At 39.1% G+C, this 22,666-nt stretch overlaps 1 protein-coding gene across 2 annotated transcripts in view; it reads right to left on the reverse strand.

Annotated features, from left to right (window-relative positions):
• The window catches only part of LRRC69 (leucine rich repeat containing 69), a 73,678-nt gene that overhangs the window by 19,190 nt on the left and 31,822 nt on the right, over positions 1-22,666 (reverse strand). For both annotated transcript variants that reach the window (XM_032467801.1, XM_006194485.2), the window contains 2 exons: positions 6,131-6,232; positions 225-404 (listed from right to left, as the gene is read on the reverse strand). In XM_032467801.1, coding sequence (XP_032323692.1) covers positions 225-404; positions 6,131-6,232 — 282 coding nt within the window. The remainder of the gene's footprint in view (positions 1-224; positions 405-6,130; positions 6,233-22,666) is intronic.

Below are 22,666 nucleotides of genomic sequence, written 5' to 3' on the forward strand. Positions count from 1 at the left end.
GGTAAATCACTTCACATTTATAAAAATATCAAATCAACACATTGTACACCTTAAACTTACACCATGTTATGCGTCAATTATATCTCAATAAAGCTGGGCAGGGGGACAGTTATATTATCACAGAAGTCAATTCTTAGTTACAAACATAGTATTAGTCAACTTAGATGAGGACAAAGAATAAGAAGAGGTCTTATGCTCATATTCACACAAAAAGCACCATTTACCTTTGATGGAGGAAAAAATTCAACGCATTCCAGCCATATGGTTAAAAAGGACCTTCCACATATTGCACATTTCCTTCCCTGAGAGATCATGCTCCTGACTTGCGGGTACCATTCTATGGCTCGCGTTAGGAAATGATTCTTTTCTGCTAGCTGATTCATTATAAATCTTGACGTTATTTCCTAGATTAAAAAAGAACATGGTTCCTCAGATTATTTTCAAAATAACTACTTTATATCACCTTGATTCCATTTCACTAATTTATAATTTTTGGCGTATTCCTCACAGTTTTGTTAAATTAAGTTTTCACGGTATATAATAATGAATTAAATAACTTTGGTTTTCAATGTTATATGAAAAGCAAGTGAACTTCCATTGTAATACTTCCCTGTCTCTGACATACACGAATCCAAGTTACAATAAGTTTACACTGTTAGATAAAGTTTAGATTCAAGTTTTTGTCGCTTAATTACAACAGGCAGGACTATACAGATATTCAGACTGGACTCAAAAACTGAGTCTGTTACATTTACTAAGGTCTAAATCCTTACTAATTAAACTGCAGATCATGGACCAGGAGAACCTGCCTCGTCTCGAAGCTTATTAGAAAGTTAGACTTCCTTGCACTTCTCACTTACTGCACCAGAATCTGCAAATTTAACAAGGTCCCCAGGGTATTCTGTGTGTTTGTTAAAGTTTAAGGAGCACTGAGCTAAGTTATGTCCTGCACTGAGTACCTGAATTGAACCATATTAGTGAAGAGTACTGATTTCTATACACCAAATCTCTGAATTCAGTATGTATTAACCTATCCACACAAATATGCCCAGAAACTTCACTTTCACCTTATAGATAATAAAAGGGGCGGTGCGGAGATATCAGTTAACTTTCACCATGACCATCAACATCATCACCTTAAAGCAAAAAAATAATAATAATAATTATATAATACATAGTCCTGTCTTCACTGACCAAGGAAACAAAATAAACATTTGATTTATTCCACTAAATGCCTCCCATTGTTTGTGCCAGTAGCATGGAAGCCCTGTGTAAATGTTACAAAACCACTGTATGAATTTTAATAGACTGTGAGGCTTTTTTTTTTTCCTGGCCAAAGTGAAAGATTTCCCAGTGGTATTAAGATTGTCCACATCAGGCTCCAATTGGGATCTTTGGGAATATTTACCCACGTACATATATACATACATAATCTTTCACTCACCTACTTCAATTAAAATCTGTAAAAATAACTACAAGATCCTATAAATCTGTGTCTCCCTGTTCCTTATTACTCTATCCCTTCCACTTAAACATCTGGAAAAGCTGACTTTATACAGAAACAGCCCTGAGCATGGGTTCTTAAGTATCTGATCACCCCCAACAGCATAACCTTCCAGATGCATCACATTATCCTCTGGGATGGCTACATAATGAGGTCATCCTTTCTGTTAAGATTTACCCTTTCCCCCTAATACTGCAGAACTCTTAAATTAGATGTCTATTATCACCCCTTCTCTAACTACTTAGAGCAAAGCTTGTGATTCTTAATGAAATACTGATTTTCTAGGTAAGTTTTAGCTACCAGAATTCAATGGCTAGTCTCATTATAAAGCCACAGAAAACTAACAGACAACAATTCACTCCCCAAAATAGCAGAAAGTAGAAGGATTTGCTGAAATACACGGGGCCAATAAATAGGTCACAACTCAGACAGTTCACTTTTCCCACTTATGATTCCTGGAACCAAAATGTTTGTTGCACTTGGTATGTCTCTTGACAACTCTTACATTACCCATTATTTGTAACTTTCTTCTACTTGCTGCCACTGTGTTGCTTTGGAAGAATAACAGACACCATTGAAATATAAAGTTATTACTTGGAAATACAAGTATATAGAATATAAGATACTTCTGGCATGACCAATAGTACCTTTGAAGAAATCTCTTAAAGAGACATGCAATACAGTTTTTGAGAATATACAACTTAATGATGGCCTAATTCCAGTGTTATTTGAAAGTCAAGAAATTTTTTATGGACAAATAAATTGTTCTTTTTGAATAGTTCACATGCTTTTCTGTTAGAATATTTGTTAGCTGACTATATGTAGGTCAGAAGTTATTCCTATGGTTAAACCATCACAGATTGAAATTAGTTTCATGTGTCTTTTTTTCCCTTACATATAATGATTTCATTTGAATTATAAATTATAGGTATACAAATTATATGTATATAAATACAAAAATTATAAAATGTAAAAACAAACATGAATCCTTAGAAGAAATGATGAACTTTGGAACTGTTGTGTGATCGACTGTCACCACATGACAGGCGCTAAAACACAACAGCAAGAGCAAAGACAGAGTCCGAGTCAGATGGGCAAGTGGGTGCAAATCCTGGTTGTCTGACCTGTTAGTGTCTAAACAAGTCCTTAACTTCTCTGATCTTGGATCTGTCATATGTAAAATAGGGATTTTTTTCCAATATTATCACATGGAGCTCAGAGAATTAAATTAGATAACACAGGTAAAACTTGCAGTCTAGCACCTGCTGATGCAGTATATTCTGGCTAATATTTTGCTATAATATAGCTATAAATTTTAGTTCATAAACCTCTGAGGTAAGGAAAAGTTTTTAAAAATCTTAACCAAGGCATGGCCTGAAACAAATCCCTGTAGGTCTCTGCCAGCCCAAGTATTTTAAGCAGGAATGTTAACCAAATATCCAGTAAAAATGACTTTTACTTTAAATATAAAATGTATAATAAATCTGGCACCTTGCTAAGAAAAATTCTTGGAGATACTTTCAAAAATATCCAAACCTTTTACATATTGTAAGTAAAAATCATTACTTCTACTAAATACACAGAACAAAATCCAAAATTCTTGTGCTCTTAGGTCCCTACAGTTTTGAAAATAAGAAGAAAGAAACACTGTTCTCTCAGCCTGCACCTGGGTCCCAGACACTGGGTAACATTCTTACTCTCATGGTCTCCCTGCAGGACCCCTGCCACACTGGGTTAACTGCTCATCCAGCCCCCTTCACAAGCCAGAACCCCTTCCAACCAAAGATGACCCCGTTCCCTTTCCCTGCACTTTCTGACAGCCCCTTTTTGAGGCAATTTTGCAGCATGGAGTCTAGGGCGCATATGACTAGAATGGCATCAGTATCCTGAAACAGACCAGCTCTGTGAACTTGACAAATTATTTAACCTCTCTGAGTCTCAGTTTATCTATTAAGTGGGAACAATAATGGTACCTATCTTTTAAGGGAGGACTAAATTAGTTCATTCCTGTTAAGTGCTTAGAACAATGACTTGCCCATGATAAGCTTAACAAGTGTTAGCTGTCTATTATTATTACTGCTGTTGCTGCTGCTGTTATTATTATTATTATTATTATTATTATTATTATTATTATTATTATTATTATTATTATTATTATTATTCTGAAATGCTTGACTCAAGGAGAAAAAATTGGTTTTAAGGAATTAAACAAATTAAATAGTTCAATTTTTAAAAAATATTTACAATCAAATTTCAAATAAGATATTTTTTCACACAACAATGGGAATGAATACTGTTTGTAGAAATATAGATTGGTTCTCTGGAAGACAATTGGAAAGAGCTAATCAAACTTTAAAAGATGAAAGTTCAACAGGGAGGGTATGGCTAAGTGGTAGAGTGCATGCACAAGGTCCTGGGTTCAATCCCCCAGTACCTCCCTTAAAAATAAATAAATAAGCATAAAAAGATCAGTTTTTTAGCTCAGCAATTTGACTCATAGGGATAACACAGAGAGATAATACAGAAAAAGACAGTCATTGTAGCCCTGTTTGTAAAGGCCAAAAAATTAGAAAATTATTAATAATCTAAACAGTCAACAGTAGGAAAATAGCTTAAAATATTATGGTGTAATCACATGAAAAAATGCTCAATATCACTAATTATCAGAGAAATGCAAATCAGAAGTACAATGAGATATCACCTCACGCTAGTCAGAATGGCCATCATTCGAAAGTCCACAGATGATAAATGCTGGAGAGGCTGAGAAGAAAAGGGAACTGTCCCATACACTGTTAGTGGGAATGTAATTTGGTGGAGGCATTATTGAAAACAGTATGGAGATTCCTTAAAAAACTGAAAATAGACTTACCCTATGATCCAACAATTCCACTCCTGGGCATATACCTGGAGGAACTCTATTTTGAAAAGACACCTGCACCCCAATGTTCACAGCAGCACTATTTACAATAGCCAAGACTTGGAAACCACCTAAATGTCCATCAGCATACGACTAGATAAAGAAAATGTGGTATATATGCAATGGAATACTACTTAGCCATAAAAAAGAATAAGATAATGCTATTTGCTGCAATATAGGTGGACCTGGAGATCATCATTCTAAGTAAAATAAGCCAGAAAGAAAAATAAAAATACCACATGATATCACTTATATGTGGAATCTAAAAAATGGACACAAACGAACGTATTTACAAAACAGAGACAGACTAAGACACAGAAAACAAACTTATGGTTACCAGGCGGAAAGGGAGTGGGGAGGGACAAATTGGGAGTTCGGGATTTGCAGATACTGACTACTATATATAAAATAGATAAACAATAGATAAACAATAAGGTCCTACTGTAGAGTACAGGGAACTACATTCAACACCTTGTTGAATATAGCCTATAGTGAAAAAGAATATGAAAAGAAAAAAAAAAAATATATATATATATATATATAACTGAATCAGTATTCTGTACTCCAGAAATTAACACAACATTGTACATCGACTATACTTCAATAAAAATATTATGCTGTAATTACATACCAGAGTATTATGAATTCACCAAAAAAGATGCCATAGACTTACTTATTACTCACTGGAAAGATAACCACAATGTTTTAAGTTAAAGAAAAACAAGTCTCTAAGTAATATATGAAGTTTGAACTCATCTTCAATATAAAAAACTCATGGGTGCATGGAAAGTTCCAGCAGAATAAATGTCAGAGCGAACAGCGTTTGTATCTCTGCATGCTGGGTTTCTGAGCATGTTTATCAATTTCTATTGCCTTCTTTTCTAATTTCTCTAAATAAGCTTGTATTACTTTTGTAATAAACTTTTAATCAGTATGATGCTATAAATAATATTTATTTTCTTCCTTGCTCATCTGTATTTTCTAGTTTTCTGTATTAGACATACATTACTTATGTAATAAGGGGGAAATGCTGTATTTTTTAAAAAACTAAAATATTGGACAAGATTGGTTATTTCCTCTGACCAGGAAACTTGAATTCTATGCAATTCTTGGAAGTTTTAAGACAATTCTGTATATTCGGCTATGGACCTAAAAAGACCTGAGAAGTCCAGGTTCACAATGGAGACTCATGCTCAGAGGTGGAAAGATCTGCAGTCTGTAATTCATCTGTCACTGAAGGACACACACAGAGAGTCCTCTAATATGCGCCCCTAGTCCTCCTTTTAACATCACCAACTTGCTTGACTAAATAAAACATGATTTCTGGGTCATATTCATTCATCCACTAGGAATGGGGACGAGAGAAAAGGAGACGGAAAAAGCAAAAGATCCCCGTAGGAACACATCAAATACATCCACAGATAATACTGACAAACACTTGGAAGGCTAAAGCGAAAACAGATTCCTCTTTTCTCTCCATCCAACAAAATGTTTAAACGTCTGAATTTGGTGACTCTGGAAATCAGAGAGGATTACACTGGCTTCTGCAAGCAAGTCAAAAAGCACATGAGTAGGAGTCACACTGCCAACGGACGAGGGTTGTAGTACTCATTTGCTGGCCTGGCAGGAATGTTTAAGAAGAAAACTCTTTAAAATGTATTCACGGCTTCCGCTGGAAGACTTGTGTGAAAGATGTAATCAGGCTTCACCTGTAAACTCCAGATGTCCTCCTGCTTGACAGCATGAACCGGCTTCTTCAGGAACAGTGGGTTTCCCTCACAGTAGAACTCTCTCAGCTTCAGATTTTGAAACTTTCAAAAGGAAATAAAAACTCAGTTACACGACAAAATAAACTTCACTTCCGAGGCTACATCTTCAACAAACTTTAACTAGAATCACTTTACTTATGGCTTATATCCCACACTACTATTTTGACAGCAGGACATACTCTAGTTATGAGAAGCACAATTCGTGTTGGCGTGACGGCAAGGAACTTAGAGGTCACTGTTGGCATCCCCCATACTAGCCAGCTGAGAAAACTGGTTCAGGATCACAGAACTGGCTACTGATAGAGCAGGAGTTAGTTAATCAAGGCTGGGAACAGCTTGCACGTGATATGTTTGTTAGGAAACCGAGTGTGATGAAAAATAACACTCTAATATACACCAAAATCTTGGTCTCAAATACTGTCTTATGATCCCTTCATTCAAGATCAGGGAGGAAGGTAAGGGAAACAGAAGAACATAAACAGTGTTCTCATTATACTGAAGTACAGTTGATTTACCTGCTGTACACAATGAAAATAAAAAAGGAAAATGTGCAATTCACAAGGATATTGAATCCTCCACGAAGACAGCCCAAGCTCAGCTGGATTCCACCACTAGGGTGAAAAAATAAGAAATTCTCTTATGCTAATATTACGCCTTGACTCCCAAGAACTCATGTGGTTTTCAAAGTTAAACTCATTTAGGGAGTTCCTTTTCTGAGTTACTTTGTTTCAGCTGCGAAACGGGGAAAATAAGACCTGTCTTCAGTGGTGAGCTGGTAAAACAGTTCTCCGGAAATAAAAAAAAAAAAAAATTTAAAAAAAAAAGCCCTGACGTGTGGCATATTTTGATTCTATGGTGTAAATACTCCTAACAGGGCTGATTCCAGTCACTGAGCACAGAGTTTGGAAGAGATGTAGAAATCGGCTTTTGTGAGCCAAGATGAAACAGCGCCACTACACCCCTGCACCTCACATTTACAAAAGCCTAGAGGAGCTCCTTGACTTCAGCCCAGGGTTTGAAGCACAGCAAGCACTCAACAAATTAAAACATCTTTCCAGGGCATCGTGTCATTAGGTCTGTAAGATTTTAAAATAAGATAACGGAGTTCTAAGGCCACGTTGGAATCACTTGGTCTCCTGGTTTCACAACAGATATTCTGACTTTCTTCAGGTGCTACCTTACTACGCGTAATATATTCAGTTTCCTATGTTATCCATTGAATCCAATGGGAGCCCCAAGTCAGTGCTGGGTGTGCAGAAATGAAAAGAGCACGTCTTGTACTTAACAGAATCGTCATTTTTACCTTCCTATCCCTAAGAATAACATTCTATAATTTATGCCTAAACTCATAGTCCTTTTTTTTAAAAAACTGATACAAACTTAAATATCTTGATATATGCAAATATTGTTAACATATAAGAACTTCATTTCAAAGCCACCTGTGGTTCAAAGAGCGTACATTTTTCTAGGAGAGCCATGTTTCTCTTCCTCCAAATCCTGTCAATATTCTTCCATCAAACACGGTAAAACCCAGCTTGCTAACTTACTACACATAGTATATCAGAAAGAAATTGTCCTAATGAAAAGAAATTGATTAATAATGAAATCCACTAGCACGTGTTTCGCAGCAGGTGAAGTTTCAGTGACCTGAGGTCTCACACTCTCTCAGTGTACATTCTGAGTATTCCCCAGAGCAACATTTTTAAGTATCTTCTATGTGCACTACTGGGTTTCCTGTCGGCCTAGCTTCTTAACAGAACAACAGTCTTTACTAATGTCATCACTCCAGCTGTATAATCTCTTCTGCTAATGTTGTTACAGCTTTTCAGAATCTACTCAAACAGCCACTGCTGTGAGTTTAGTCACAACTGGAACAATTTCGCTCTCCCCTCCCCGACAGGGGTCTACAGATATTTTTCATTATCACAACTGGGGAAGCGGCCAGTATTACTGACATCTAACTAGTAAATACCAGGGATGTTGTTAAACATTCTAGAAGGCACAGGACAGCCCCTGCAACGAAGAATTACCAGGCCCAAAATAGTGTTGAAGTTGGGGAAACCCTCATTTAGAGGAACAAGACCATAAACATTCACTGACCATCTTTTCTGGAAAGGGGATTTGCAGCTGGAGGGAAATGAAGGCTCACATGAGGGATTTTTTCTTTTTAAGATGAAGACTTGACCATGTAGAAGGCAAGAGCCAACACAGAGAGATTCACATGGAGGAGAAAGAAGGACTATTGGAAAGACTAATGACCAGGTGAAGAACACAGGACGATCTTCGAGTATTAACATCTCTCCTCTGTGGCCAGAAGAAAAGGTGAAGGCATGAATACGTTTGAACGTGTGGAACTGGATGGCTGAAGGAGTCCAACATGACCCCTTCAATTTTGTCTTTGAAACAGAGAGTAAGACCATCTTCTAACTGAGTTGTGAAGCAAGGTGTCAGTGTGAAAGGAGGCATGAATAAGAAGGTAAAAGTCTGGAATATGCTGTAGGTTTTGGAAAAGGAACCTGCCTAGGGCAAGCAAAAATATCATACAGGGGTGCACTGGAACCCACACGTTTGTGGTGGTTCTTGGTCCATATTGTGTCTTTCCTTTAGCACCCAGCAGTCCAGATCCAGCATTAAGAATCTGCAGAATGGATGTGTCAGAAAGCAAGTATGTACTAAAACTTAAATGAACCAGACTGGGCCCTTTATGGTTTAGACCAGATTAAAAAAAAAAAAAAAAAAAAGAAATAGTACAAAGCTTCAATGGACTAAGAGTAAAAGGAGACGCAGAGGGACACGAAGTCTCAGTGACCTAAAAGGAAAGCTGTAAGAGAGCTGGAACCCCGGACGAACCAGGGGACAAGCTGCCATCCTGGACTTCAGTTCTTCGTATTTACAGAAGGTGAAGATGGTGTTAGATCTAGACACGGCTGTGATGGTGGTTTGCTGAAGTGAAGACCTGAAAAGCTTGTTAAAATTGAGGATTTAAGGAACTTTGAGCCCAAGTTGTTTGTATTGACCACCTTTACAAAACAACGTCCTGAGTAACGTTCTCAAATATCTGGCTGTCCACTGGACATCCCAGCCAGGAGTCGCACAGTCACCATCAGGTCTAGCATGCAAAAGTCAAACTCTTGTTTCCCCCCAATTTCCCTCGTTACCCACGCCAAAGCTCCTGCCATGTCCTGTCAGTTCTACCTTCTGAAACCTTCTGGGATTTATCTTCTCCTTCCATCCCCCACCCCACCCACCTCCTCCCCTACTCCCCACCCCAGCCGCTAAACCCTCTGGCTTGACGGAAGCCCTCATCTTATATGAATTATTGCAATAATTCTCATATTGATCTCAGTGCAAACTTTTGCTGCCAAAGAGGTCTTTTAAAATAAGAAGCTGGTCATAATACAATGCTTCAAGCTTCTCAAGGCTCCCTTTTGTCCACGGGATAAATTCAAAAGTCAGAGTATAGGGCCCTACACTTGGCTCTCCCCAGCCTGTGTTTCCAACCATACATCATGGTAAGTTCCGCCTTCGCCCTTCCACGCCGGCCACCCCGCAGCACTCAGGGGCCTCACAAGGGGCCTGCGGCTTTTCTTACAGTGTCACTCCTGCTGTGCCTCCTACTCAGCCCACTCCTGGATCACCTCCTCAAAACGAAAATACCGCCCCTGAAAGCCTCGCCGGCCTCGAGAAACGTTTCCGTGACTCCCCCTTGGGCCTCATGCAGGAATTAACCGCGGCTCCTGCAAAGAGCATGAAGCGATCACTGGTGAAAAGCCTTCTTCATCTGTCGCGTCTGGGTCTCTTTAAGAGCTGACTCCTAAGTGAGCATCACAGTGCTCACTCCAAACTCAGCCCCTAGCTGAGGCCCAGTGAATGACCGACAAATGAATGAACGTCTTCTCAGAAAGCGCAGGCACACTCAGCTCCCCGGGCGCTCGAGACTGGCAAAGGCCTTCCTCCCCAGGCTCGGTCAGTGGGCACAAGTGTCCCCACGGAGTCCCATGCCTCAGGAACACCGAGCAAGACCAGCAAGCCGCCGGCGCTGCACGGCAGTGTCAAGCGAAGAGGGAGCTCAGGAGGGGGCTGGTTTAGGAGGAAATGAGTTGACGTAAACAAGGAGGAGGGAGGCCAAGACTTCACACAAACTCAAAAATAGAGCTGAGCAGGTGACGGCAAGTTGGTCTCTTCAGACAATCTCGAAGCTCACAGCGTCACCCTTTAGCAAGGACTGGAGTTTATAAAGATGCTAATGGTTGACTTGCAAGGAGGCTATGATTTTAAGTGTGGGGACTATAGCACCGAAACATATATAATTAATAATTTTTTTAAAAAGATATGAATAAGATTTGTGACCAATGGGAAATCCAAGAAAATGTATGACAAATTTGATATCAAATCAGAATTGTAGCGTGAAGAGGCTGATGGTATCATTTGAACACAAGAAAGCCCGGAAGTCTGTGCGGGGCCCCTTCTCTCACACGCCGTGCAGGAGTGGGAGACAAAACAGGCGAGAGTGAATCCTTCAGGATCCGCTGGATACTTGACCCAAGAGAAGACACTTAGAGGGAGCTGAAGAGAAGAGGCCAAGAGAAGTCTGGAGGAAGGAGCTAAGTGAATTCCCAGGTTGTAAACACATACTTGCGTGCGAGCGCACACACACACACCCTGCCTTCCTCATCCTGGCCAGGGAGGAGCAGCTGAAGGCCCTCAGGCTCAGGCTCCTCCCTGCCTTCAAGATCCAAGGCCTTAAGGCTGATGGGACTTGCTGGTTACCCCCAGTAACCTCCTCAGGCCTCTCGATTTAAACACCACGGATCAGAGCACCACCTTGCTCAAAACCACCCAGTGGTTCTCATCTCACTCACAAATGCACAGTTCTCAGGCTGGCTCACAGGACTCAGGATTGGACCATGTGCTATCTCTCTGCTCTCATTTCCCAGCATTCTCTCTCTCTCTCTCTCTCTCTCTCTCTCTCTCTCCTTTTCCCCCTCCCTCCCCCATTTCTCTCTCCCCTCTGGCAATACTTTCTTTCCAAGTATTTTTCACCTTGGGGGCCTTTGCATGTCCCTCTTCTTAGAACACTTTGGTCTCAGATTTGTCCAAACCATTAAGATTCAGGATAAAATGGAATCCTTTATTTAGCAGTTTGAGAGGGGAAACATTTAAGACCCAGGGATCTGATAACCAGACAAGTTTTCATTAATGTGCAAAGGCAATGGAAAGACATTCTCTCACATGCATGAGCTGTGTATCTTAACCAAAGAAAATTACTCAAAATGCAGCAACTGAAAGACAGTAACAAAAACTAAGAATTTGGGTAATTCATTTGTCTGTCAAAAATGCAAACGATAAGAAGTAGAATGCCCACTGCCTCATGCAAACAAGATTAGAGCCATCTGCCCCCGCCCCCAAAAGGGAAAATTTGCAATGTTACAAAAAAGCTTGAAAATTATTTCTACTCTGTCAATTCTACTGATAGGAATGCATCCAAAATAAATATTTGAAATAGGGGCAAATATTTATACACAGTATGTGTTTCTCAGAATTATCTGAAATTTAAAAATCCTTACCTATACTAAAAAAAAGTATGGTAAGTTACGTTGCACACGTGAGTATGTACCACTCAGGCGCTCTGCCTTTTCATTCCCTGTGTCTAGCAAAACCTAACCCTGCGTCGTCTCTGCCAGCAGCTTTCCCTGTCTCTGCACTCAAGCAAGTAAGTGCTGCCTGCAGAGTCACACCTCAGGGTCAGCAAGAAGCACAATAAATTCATATTCACCAACTTCCAGCGTGTCCTCAGGGGTTGCTGGAAATTCTCCTCTAGTCAACACAAGCCTGTGTTTCCTCTGCTGGCTGGTCCATTCCTCGCCCAACCATGAAACCGTTCTCCCCAGGGCCTAGACGTTCTCTTTTCACTTTATTTTTTTTCTCCCTCAATATGAACCATATCCATGACGTGAATGAAATCTCTATGCCCGTGACTCTGGTTACACATCCTATAGCCAACTGCCTCCTCAAAATCTTCACTTGGATGTCTTAAATATACATTAAACTCACTGTATCCAAGGTTGAACTCATGACCTGCCCTCCTAAAGTTGGTCTTTTTCCAGTGTTTTCTACCTCAGCCCATAGAAAGCTCACCAGCCCATCACCATGTCTTTATTTACCTCTTAAACGCCCCTGAATCTGTTCAAGTTCTTCTACCCCAACTGCCACCACCTTAGACCAAGTCACTACCATTCCTTACTTAGCTTCAGTGAAAGTCTACCAGAAGTCCACCCCACGTGCCTTTTTTGCTCCTTCCTGTGTGCCCTCCACACTTCAGAAACATCATCTTTTCCAAATAGAAATCTGATTATGTCACCCCCACCTAACTCCCTTTAGATGTCACGGCTCTTCAAATAAGGATCAAACTCCTTAGCATGTCCTACATCCCTTGGCCATGCCCACCCTCCCCTAAATTCCTTCCAGTTCTTTGAACGCCCATGTTCCCTCCCAAGCCTCACCAGCTATTCACTGTCTGGACTGTGTCTCTCCCCTTCACCTAATTGATTCCTACTCATTCTTCAGACCTCAGCTTATGACCCTTCGTCCAAGAAGCCTTCCTCAACCTACCTGTCCACTCAGGCTCCTGTTCTCTCATAGACCAGTGGCCTTTCTTTTAGTGCCCTGATTTCAGTCTGTAATTATATATTCAAAACGTTACTTATTTGATTAATATGTTTTTCCCCCTACAGTGCAGCTCTGAGAGAGCAGAGACCTTGTTTCGTTTCCTGACCATTATATGCCCCGTTCTTAGTACAAGGCTTTGTATATAATATAAGAGCTATGGGTTTAGGAAGATAGACTTGGAAATCAAATTGCCTTGTTTGAATTTGAGGTCCATTAAACACAGTAGGAGCGCCAAACTTTTCCTGCTCTGCTGATGTCCCAACACTTTCTAGCAACCACCCATCCAGCGACCCTGCCGTCTACAGATTTTTCACATGGCATGATTCTACCGCTTGGACACTTGAACAGGGGCTTGATTCTTGAGCCAAAGAAAGCTAATTATAGCCCTGATGCAATCATCTGGGATCCAACAGACTGACCTAATCATATACTCTCTGGGGACTCTGAACCAGGAAACATGGAAATTTGCCATTCAGCTCTTGAAGCTGGAACAGAACAATGATTATGGCAATCGCTGTTGCTTTAGAAGCTGGAGAGTCCACGTGGGCTACGTGAATGATAAAGTTAGAGGGGAACAGAGACAGAGCACAACAGAGCAAGCATCTGGGAAATGGCTGCATTATACAACAGCACAGTAAGTGTGCTCACCTACCCGCTCACCCTGATCAGGATCCCAGAAGCTCCCTGAGCTGAGAACCACACACTTGCTCTTGAGCTCTGCCCAGCCTTACCGTATTTGCTGCTAGAATCCCCATGAGATCCTCCTTACTCTTTGCTATGAAACTAAAATTAAACTCCATTTATTTGCAGTCAAAGAACCAAACAAAAATAGGCACACCAATTTCAACATGTCATAGAATTCTCTTGCCCACATTCAGCAGATAGACAGTTCTCTCTAATGTCTCTTAATTGCTCCAACTAACCTTCTGACATGCTTTGCTGTGAATCCTCCTTTGCAAAACGTAAAAATCTATTTCCTCCTTCTCTCAGTCTAGCTAAGACTTCCAAACCTTAGTCATTCACTCTTTAAAAACAGTCTTCTTTTCAAGTTTTGAAAGCAAATTATATAATTAGTACCTCTCCACTGGACGGGGGGACCATATCCCCAGACAGGCTCTGTCACCCATACTTCTAAACCTCACAGACCTGGCTACAGAGAAAACGCAGAAAAAGGCACTTTTCCAATAACAAAGTAATCAAAGTTCCCAACTTCTACCCTGGGATAGTCTACAATTCAAACTGCAAAATTCCATTTTAAAATTTATTCAGACCAGACAAGAATGCAGAGCATGAAACTAGAAAAAAAGATATTCAAAGATTTTTTGAAAGCTGTTTATGGTTTGAAAAACCAATTATGAGATCTTTGGTCTTCTATTTTTTTTTTTTTATTCTGACAGGAAATTAAAATTTGAGTGGCCAGATTCATGATGAGAACTGCAGAAAGAATGTCAGTTTTTGGAGCTTCTGCCTTGGTTTCCAAATGATCCCCAGTGTGGTTTTAAATAAAGCTTCTCAAAAGCCTAACACCCCTCATTTCTCTCCATTTATCTTTGTTCTTCCTTATTTATATTAAATATCACTGTTTCAAGGGATATTCAACATTCTTGAATGTTTTTCTTCACCTTCATTTAAGTCACCGCTATTTCACCCACTCGTTTCTTTTAGGCGTTTCATGTGGCTTCATCTACACTTAACAGCAGAACAGAGGAGAGAATAAGAGAACCGGGCTTAAAGGCTGGGGACGGGTGTCAAATCCACTTCGTCCACACAACCCCTCCGTACAAGTCATGCTAATATCTGGGCCTGTTCTTCGCGTATAAACAGAGTAAGATCCATCCCGCTGACCTGTACAGGTCAAATGAGGAGTGTGCACAGCACTTGGGAAACTAAAAATAAGGTGCGACACCCACACGCAGCCCACGGTCTGAAGCAGGCAGGTCATAGTTACTACTTTTCTCTCAACAGGAAGGTTTAGTTAGGATCAGCCAATATGTTGTCTTCCACATTTTCCATTCCTTTGCTTCATCTAAGCTCTACCAGACAAGGACAAAGGCGTTTTTGTTTGCTGCAAATACGTTAGCAAACTGATACCAGGACGTCCAGCTTCAAGACGGTAAAACTGCAGACATTTAGCCGTCTCCCTCTCCCCTGCCGAATTCTAGAAATGATAAGAAGATAGTTTTGAAAATAATAAATAGCCACTTAAAAATAAGAAGGTAAATTCTCACAGGAACAGAAACTGTGTGTAGACAGTGTCAAGTGAAGGAGGAAACATCAACCCAGGACGAATAAGAAGTCCCTCCTTCAGAAGCAGGCAGACGTTGCGAACTCACCCCGCCCACCCTCACCCCCGCGGCCACACGCCACCTCCCACCCCTACGCCTCCCTTCCCGGAACCCCACACGCCCGGAGCCTGGGAGGAGCACTGCTCCGCATGGAGAAAGGAAGACGAGGCCCTGAGGGGCTGGCAGCTCCAGGGAGGGATGAGGTGCTGTCAGAACGCACTGTTCCCGCTGGAACACTCCAGCTGTCTCTGCTCTCTGCTCACGCTGACCAGTGCCATCTCCTGTAAGAACTTCCTCTTCTCCCTTCATGTGAGCTGCGAAGAAAGCTGCCATTCTTTCCGGGAATCTCAAGTGTCCCAAATTAAATAAGCTGAAAGTTGAAAATGAAATTACCTGATAATCGCTGAGTGCCAACATCATTAGAGATAACAGATCCAAATGTTTATAACAGGAAATAAAGCTGACAGGATAGGATTCTAAAACAACTAGTATATTAATACCTTCAAACTTAGACACGTGAGAGGTTGCTTGTACAAAACAAGAATAAAAACCAATTTTAAACTTGGAAATATTGACTCATATAAGCTTTTTGGATTGAAATTTGGCAATATTTATCCAGTCAGTAAAAGTATGCAAAATGCTGATCCAGCAATTAACACTTCAAGAAATCTTTCCCAAGGAGTAATTAATGGTATGTACAAAGATCAGCTACAATGGCATTCATTGAAGCGTTTTTATTGTGACAAGAAGTTTGAAATATCCTACCTGTCAAAAAATATAAGACTGCTTGAATATATACAGTATCAATGTGACACAGTCATGAGAAATAGTGACACAGGAAAATACTTTAAACCACAGGGAAATGTTTATAATAAAAACCTGAAGAGGCATGTTATGAAATATGCATATATGAGTAATACACTAATGTATAAGTAATAGTAATAATACTAACACATTAACATATGTGAATATTTCATTTTTGAAAAAAACTCTATATGTGCATGTGTACACATGCATTCACAGACTTCAAAAACTGGAAGATCAGGAAGAAACTAACCAGTATGTTTATGGTGTGTTTCCCTGCCATCGCCCTGCAAGGTCAGATTATGTGTAATGTTGCTTTTCTTCTTTTTATTTATCTCTATTTTCCAAATAATCCACAGTGAAAAGAAATTTTTTAATGTTTTTCCAGGAATGATGAAACTTACATTATCCTAATTCTGATTACCAGTCTGCAAATCTTCAGAAGATTAATTTGGGAATAGGAGCAACAGGAGATAGACCTCTCCTGTACTGGGTTAAAAGACAGAAAACACAACTTTCCAAACTCAATAAAATTTTCCCAGAGTTAAAAATATTTCAAGGATTTCAAGAAAGCTATCTCAACATTTGTGCTGATCCTAAGATTTTTCTCAGAAGTTTGGAAACTCTCCCACGTATCTGGCCCATGAGGTATCAAAGCAGGAATGTAATAAATATTTTTTCAAGTTCTGTGCTGGTTCAGCTCACACATTTCAACAATGAGGGTGGGAGCTGACATCATCCCCAAGGAGGTTAAAATTGGTTTGGGGGGGAGGGAAAAAATCTTAGATATTATAATGGTTTGTGCCCCCAAAACCCAATCCTACCTGACAATATAAACACATATACAGTATATCTCTGGTACTAAAATGTAATGGAGTGGGGGTAGGGGGTAGCTATTAGGTCTAAAAAGCTCTAAAATGGTCCTGGAGGTGAGGGAGACAACAATGAAAAAAAGAAGAAATACTGGTTCAGCTACATGAACATAAAACCCAAATTCTTTTTTTCTTGTATCCTCTGTCTTGGTTTTGTTGCTTACAGCCTCAGAATTCACTTTTATTTTTTAAAAATTATACATGTGTACACACATACATGTACACAAGTTCCTCTGTGTTAGAAAGCTCTATCAATTGATTCTTTAGTAACTTGCTTCTATATTGAAATTTCTAGACCAAAAAGAATATTTTATAAAGTGCTATTTTTTTTCTAAGCATTGTGCTGCTTTTTGTTTTCAAATATAATTATTTAAAGCTTTGAAGAAGTGCCTACTTTTAGCTATTAACATTACCCCAAGATTTTAGACACAGGTTTTTTTATTTGACTCTGGAGTCATTCACATCATTATGACTCCTGCAATAAAGCACAGGTTAGGGGCTAAAAATATGTAACTATTTTTATTAATTACTGAATCTTTTATAATATGAAAAATTAATTATGATAGATTAATTAATTACAATATTGAGTGTATGCATTATAATATTATGTTCATGCTTGTCCCTTTATAGTCTCATAATAGCTGCTAATTCTCAATCAAGTCCAGGGAACAAATGGAAGACCAAGAAGCAAAAGGTAAAAGAGGTTAGTGGGAACCAGGTAAGTCTGTCCAATTTTACTGGCAAAATAAAAGCTTTCCTAGAAATCCCACCCAAAAGATCTCTACTTAGTTTTCTGTGGCAAGAATTTGACACATGGCCACTCCCCATGGGAATTAGTTCAGGACAGGTTTGACTTTAGTTTTCCAAAGCAAGCTAGAGTCTGCAGGAGCACAGGGGCTAGGCAGGTGGGGGAACAGGATTCAGAGCTCAGCCCCTTCTCTGGCTAGTCCACCTCAGCCATGCCTTCCACAATAATTAAAAGAACATACAATCTTGACAAACAGGAACCATATACGATAATCTGACATGGTATGTTTCTAAAAGTACCCTAGTAATTAAGTTTATTGTGGCTTTGAAGCAATCTAAGTTTCAATTTCAGCTCTGCTACATGATGTTGGGAAAAGTACATCAATCTGTTCCCAAAGCTCAGTTTTCTCATCTGTAAAATAGTAACAGTAATAATACTTAGCTCACAGGGCTATCATGAGGATTAAATAAGATGATGCTTCTACGGTGATTAGCACAAAACCAACCACATACCTTTCAAAGAATATAAATTATTATTTGTTTTTATATAGCAAATTTTACACAACCCCCCTTGGCAAATTACTGTTTCCAGCAAGCATCTGTGACCTAGGGAGATGGAACTCTCACAATATATCCCTCCTGTGATGGCCTTTGCCCATCCCTGATGGTTCTTCCCTAATTATCAGGCTCCATTCCATGTAATTTTCTTGCCAGAATTTCCCAAAGGAAAGCTGAACTGATTCTAACAAAAGAAAGAACTATGTGCCTTCTGTGTCTAGTTCTCTGACATCTCTGGCTAATTGTCTTCTTGACAGAGAAGCGATTCCCACCCCTGTTATGTTCTAGAACCTTCTGTCTTAACTGTCATTAATCACTAGACTTATCTCATCATACTTTCTCTGCACACTACAGTGTGATTTTTTGCATATTGGCACTTAGAGGAAAAAGCAAGAGAAAGCTAAATTTTTAGAGTAGCAAGCAGCTTTCCATAAATTTATTTGATCCGAACCTCACAAAAAGCCTAGGAACAAGGAGACAATTGACCTTTCTCCTCATACCCTCGCTGCTGACTAGAAATAAAATGTTCTGAAACGTCATGCAATTTTATACTGAAAGCTTTGACATTCTTTTGGGATACCTTCTTAGTCAGGACCTGAGTTTTTATTTTTGTTTTGCCTTGTCTTTTAACATATTCTCAATTTTATTCCAAGAATTTTAAGTGGTTAATAATAGGAGATTTACACAGTAATGCCAATAAAGTTAAGAGTTCAAAAATACAGAATAACATGATTCGAAAATTGTAATGTCTTAATTTTGTTCTGAACCTCTTGGCATCGAAGGCTAAAAGAATATTAAAGGGTTTCTATCATTTTAATTATCTTTTAAGATTAAAAAGGAAATAGAACTTTAATAGAAATGTAATGCAGCTGTTAAACAGAGATTTACCTTAGAGCATTCTTGGAAGACTCAGGAATGCAGAGTCCTCTGGAGGACAGATGGTGCAGGAAGGCAGTATCTGACCAAGCAAATAGAGTGGAAGCTGGAGGAGGCAGCGACAAGATGGAGGTAAGTCCTCACACCAAATAGAATATTCTTGGGACCTTCCCAATGTTTGTGACTTATGGACACTTGATAATGAGTAGGGAAATGAAACAATGGCTAAGATCATGCCATTCAGTCATTTATTCATTCACAAATATATATTCCATGTTTACCATTCGCCTACCACTACTCTAAGCAATAAGAATATAACAATGAATAAACAGGCAAGTGTCCTGCTCTCATGGGAACTACATCCATTGGGAATAAAAGAATGGAGGGCAAATGAAGACAAACAATAAACATATAAACAAATAAATAAGTAAACATATTTATAGCAATTGTAAGTGCCATAAAGAAAAGTTTTTAAATCGCTGTAACAGAATAATGCAGTGGCTACTTTTTTGGGTGGTCAATGAAGGCTTTTCTGAAGAGTTGATAGTTGAGCTGTGTATGATACAAAAGAGCCAGCAATGGAGAAACCATAGGAAAGACTATTTCCTCAGAAAGGCAAGAAACAAGGAGACTACACTGCCTCTGACGTGGAGAGCCAGACCTAGTACCTGTGCATCACTGAGAGGGTGGTTTGACTGAGCCAGAGTCAGAGTGCTTTGGGAGCTCCCAGTCTGACACCTGCAGAGGAGTCCTAGGGCTGAGCAGAGGTGAGTGTTCATTAAAGAAAAGGAAATGTATTGGTTACTGAGGAAGATAAGCAAGTTTTTCAGATGAAGCCACTCTTAATTTTCTCTGTTGTCCTTATCAAAAATGTCCAATTCCAGTAATGGAAAACAAAGTAATTCAGACAAAACTTCCCATTACATTTTACATAAGTAAAAATATATACATTTTAAAGCCTGGGGATTTTGGGGTTTTTTTTTTTTTTTGGCATTTTGCATTCTTTTTTTTATTGAAGTATAGTCAGTTCACAATGTTGTGTCAATTTCTGGTGCACAGCATAATGTCCCAGTCATCCATATACATACATATATTCCCTTTCATATTCTTTTTCATTATAGGTGACTACAAGATATTGAACATAGTTCCCTGTGCTGTACAGTATAAGCTTGTTGTTTATCTGTTTTATATATAGTAGTTAGTATCTGTTTATGTAAGTAAAAATATATTTAAAATCATCTTAAAGGCATCAAAGAGCTAATGAGACCATCAGGAATGACCAAGGCAAAATCTAAGAACAGAAAGATATCCAGAGAAATGAGCCCCAAATTTAAAACCACTGAAGCATGTTGTCTGAGCTGAAGGTAAACACAGGGTCCCAAAAGGAAGATTGGAGACACAGGAAAAAATAAGTAACAACAAAAATGTTAAACCTGCAGAGAAATCCAACTGAATAATATCTGTGTAGAATAACAATAAAACCTTTTACAATACAAAAAGAACTGTAATACATGCCAAATATCAAAGAGTGGAGCTGCATAAATAGATGAAAAGTGTCGTAAAGTTCTTGCATCGCCTAAAATGGAGAGTAAAAGCACTAATTAAAAATACAGTCCCATAAAGCAAGTGGGATTTTTTTAATTATAAGGTAGTCAATTAAAGGAACAAGTTGTACAAAAATTCCCTACACAGATTTTAAAAATGGATTAATAAAAATATCCAATCACTTCAGAAGAAAGGAAAAAAAGAGAGAAAAAGGAATACAGAATTCGTGGAACAAATTATATACAGGAATATATGGATTTAGCCCCCAATAAATCAGCAATTACATTAAATTTAGATGAACTAAATGCTGGAAGTTAAAGACAAAGATGACCACACTGGATTTAGAAAAAGGAAGAGACATATACTACTTACATGAAATGTATCTAAATCCTAAGGTTATATAAAAAGTTGAAAGTAAGGAATGAAAATTGATATATCCTGCAAATATCAATTAAAATAGAGCTGATATAGCTAAACTAATGTAAGAAAACTCAACTTAAAAACAAAAAGCATTAGCCATATTCAGAATATAGGGGCATGGGGCCAAGACATCAAAATTTTAACAAGCACCACTGCTGATTCCTATTGCACTCTAAAATCTATTTGATAAAGATATAATTTACAAGGATTATGGCCTGGAAAACCACGGAGGAATAAATAGTGAATCCCTAAAGCCAGGATTTGATAGAGCTCTACCTTGTTGGCGGGGGAATGGGGAGGGCAGCTGAAAGGGAGCATCATCTAAATGAAAATCAACACCCGAGCAGGCTGCACAAGAGCTGCATTACTGGATTTCAATCAGAGCCTTTCTTTAACATTTTTCTCATTTTTATTAGGTTCACTCCTTGAAAAATACTGGCCCTCGTTTTGAAATCATTTAAACTCCACTTTATCACAAAGCAGAAATGATAGCAGTTCTGACTCTGACTTTTACGAGCAAATGACTCTAACCTCCCTTCCTCTCAACAAGTGAAGGGGATGCAGCTTAAATTTCGGAATCCCCATTCTGAGGATAAGCAGCAGCACTTTTATCTCTTGAATCACTTTCTTTACGTACTTGACTAGAAGAAAACACTTCCCAAGGCTAACCACGATAGCTAGACCCTGTGCGCCAACCACCATAAACGTGGAACAGGGCTCCCTGAAGCACCTACAGGCGTCCAGCACCAGCCTGTCTTCACCTCCAGAGCACACACAGCGGGAGAAAATCAGAACCCAGATCACAGCTAAACGGGGAAAAACACACCCCTCAACTTAAACATGTTTAAGCCCTCAATTTTTGAACCAGACTTTTAACAAAACCCTCATTGCATCCAGGGTAATATTTTACGGATTTTCTCTCTTTTTCATTTCAAAATGTCTATCTTATGGAATTTTAGAATTCGAATGGCAAAAGAAGCAATCACATATAATTCAACACCCTTCTCCTTGCCACCCCACACCCCCATATAAGAAACAGCAGAAAACATGATCTCATTCTCGTAAAAGCAGTGACAGGCGAAGAAGTCAAGTTTTGGAACTCACTGATTCTGTATTAGCTAAGCTTGCATCACTTATATAAAACCACAGGGCCCACAAGGGGTTTTCATTAGGCAAGCATTGGCTTGTATCCCATTTTTTTAAAGGTCAGTGAATGTTGGTTTAAATGTATATCTCCTAATAAATTGAGCCACTGAAGGCAGCACAGACAACCAAAGAAAAATACACTACTTTCAAATTATCAAATTTTAGAGAGGATGTAATGAGCCTCAAGGATAGGGTATAGTTTTCCTTAATATTCAACAGAGGCAAAAAATAAATAAACTATAGATATGGAAGAAGAACAAAGCGGATCTCTAATGCTACTATCCAAGAGAGGAAGAAAGGTAATGGGATGGAGGTGAACAACTGGGATTTCTCATGGCTAATGGAGCAAAGGGGATACTTCCAACCAAATCACTAGACTTCCAACCAAATCACCTTATACTTTAGGCTATTTCTTAATCATCTTCCAAAAGACTTTCAAAAGTCTTGATAGAAATTTTGGTACAAGGAAAATATCACAAATTCATTTTCCCAAGTTCCTTTCCCACAACTGTATTGGGCTTTGACCACTCAAGGACATTTTTGGTCATGGACAT

This window comes from Camelus ferus, chromosome 25, assembly GCF_009834535.1.
Source record: "Camelus ferus isolate YT-003-E chromosome 25, BCGSAC_Cfer_1.0, whole genome shotgun sequence".
In the NCBI taxonomy this organism is placed as follows: domain Eukaryota; kingdom Metazoa; phylum Chordata; class Mammalia; order Artiodactyla; family Camelidae; genus Camelus; species Camelus ferus.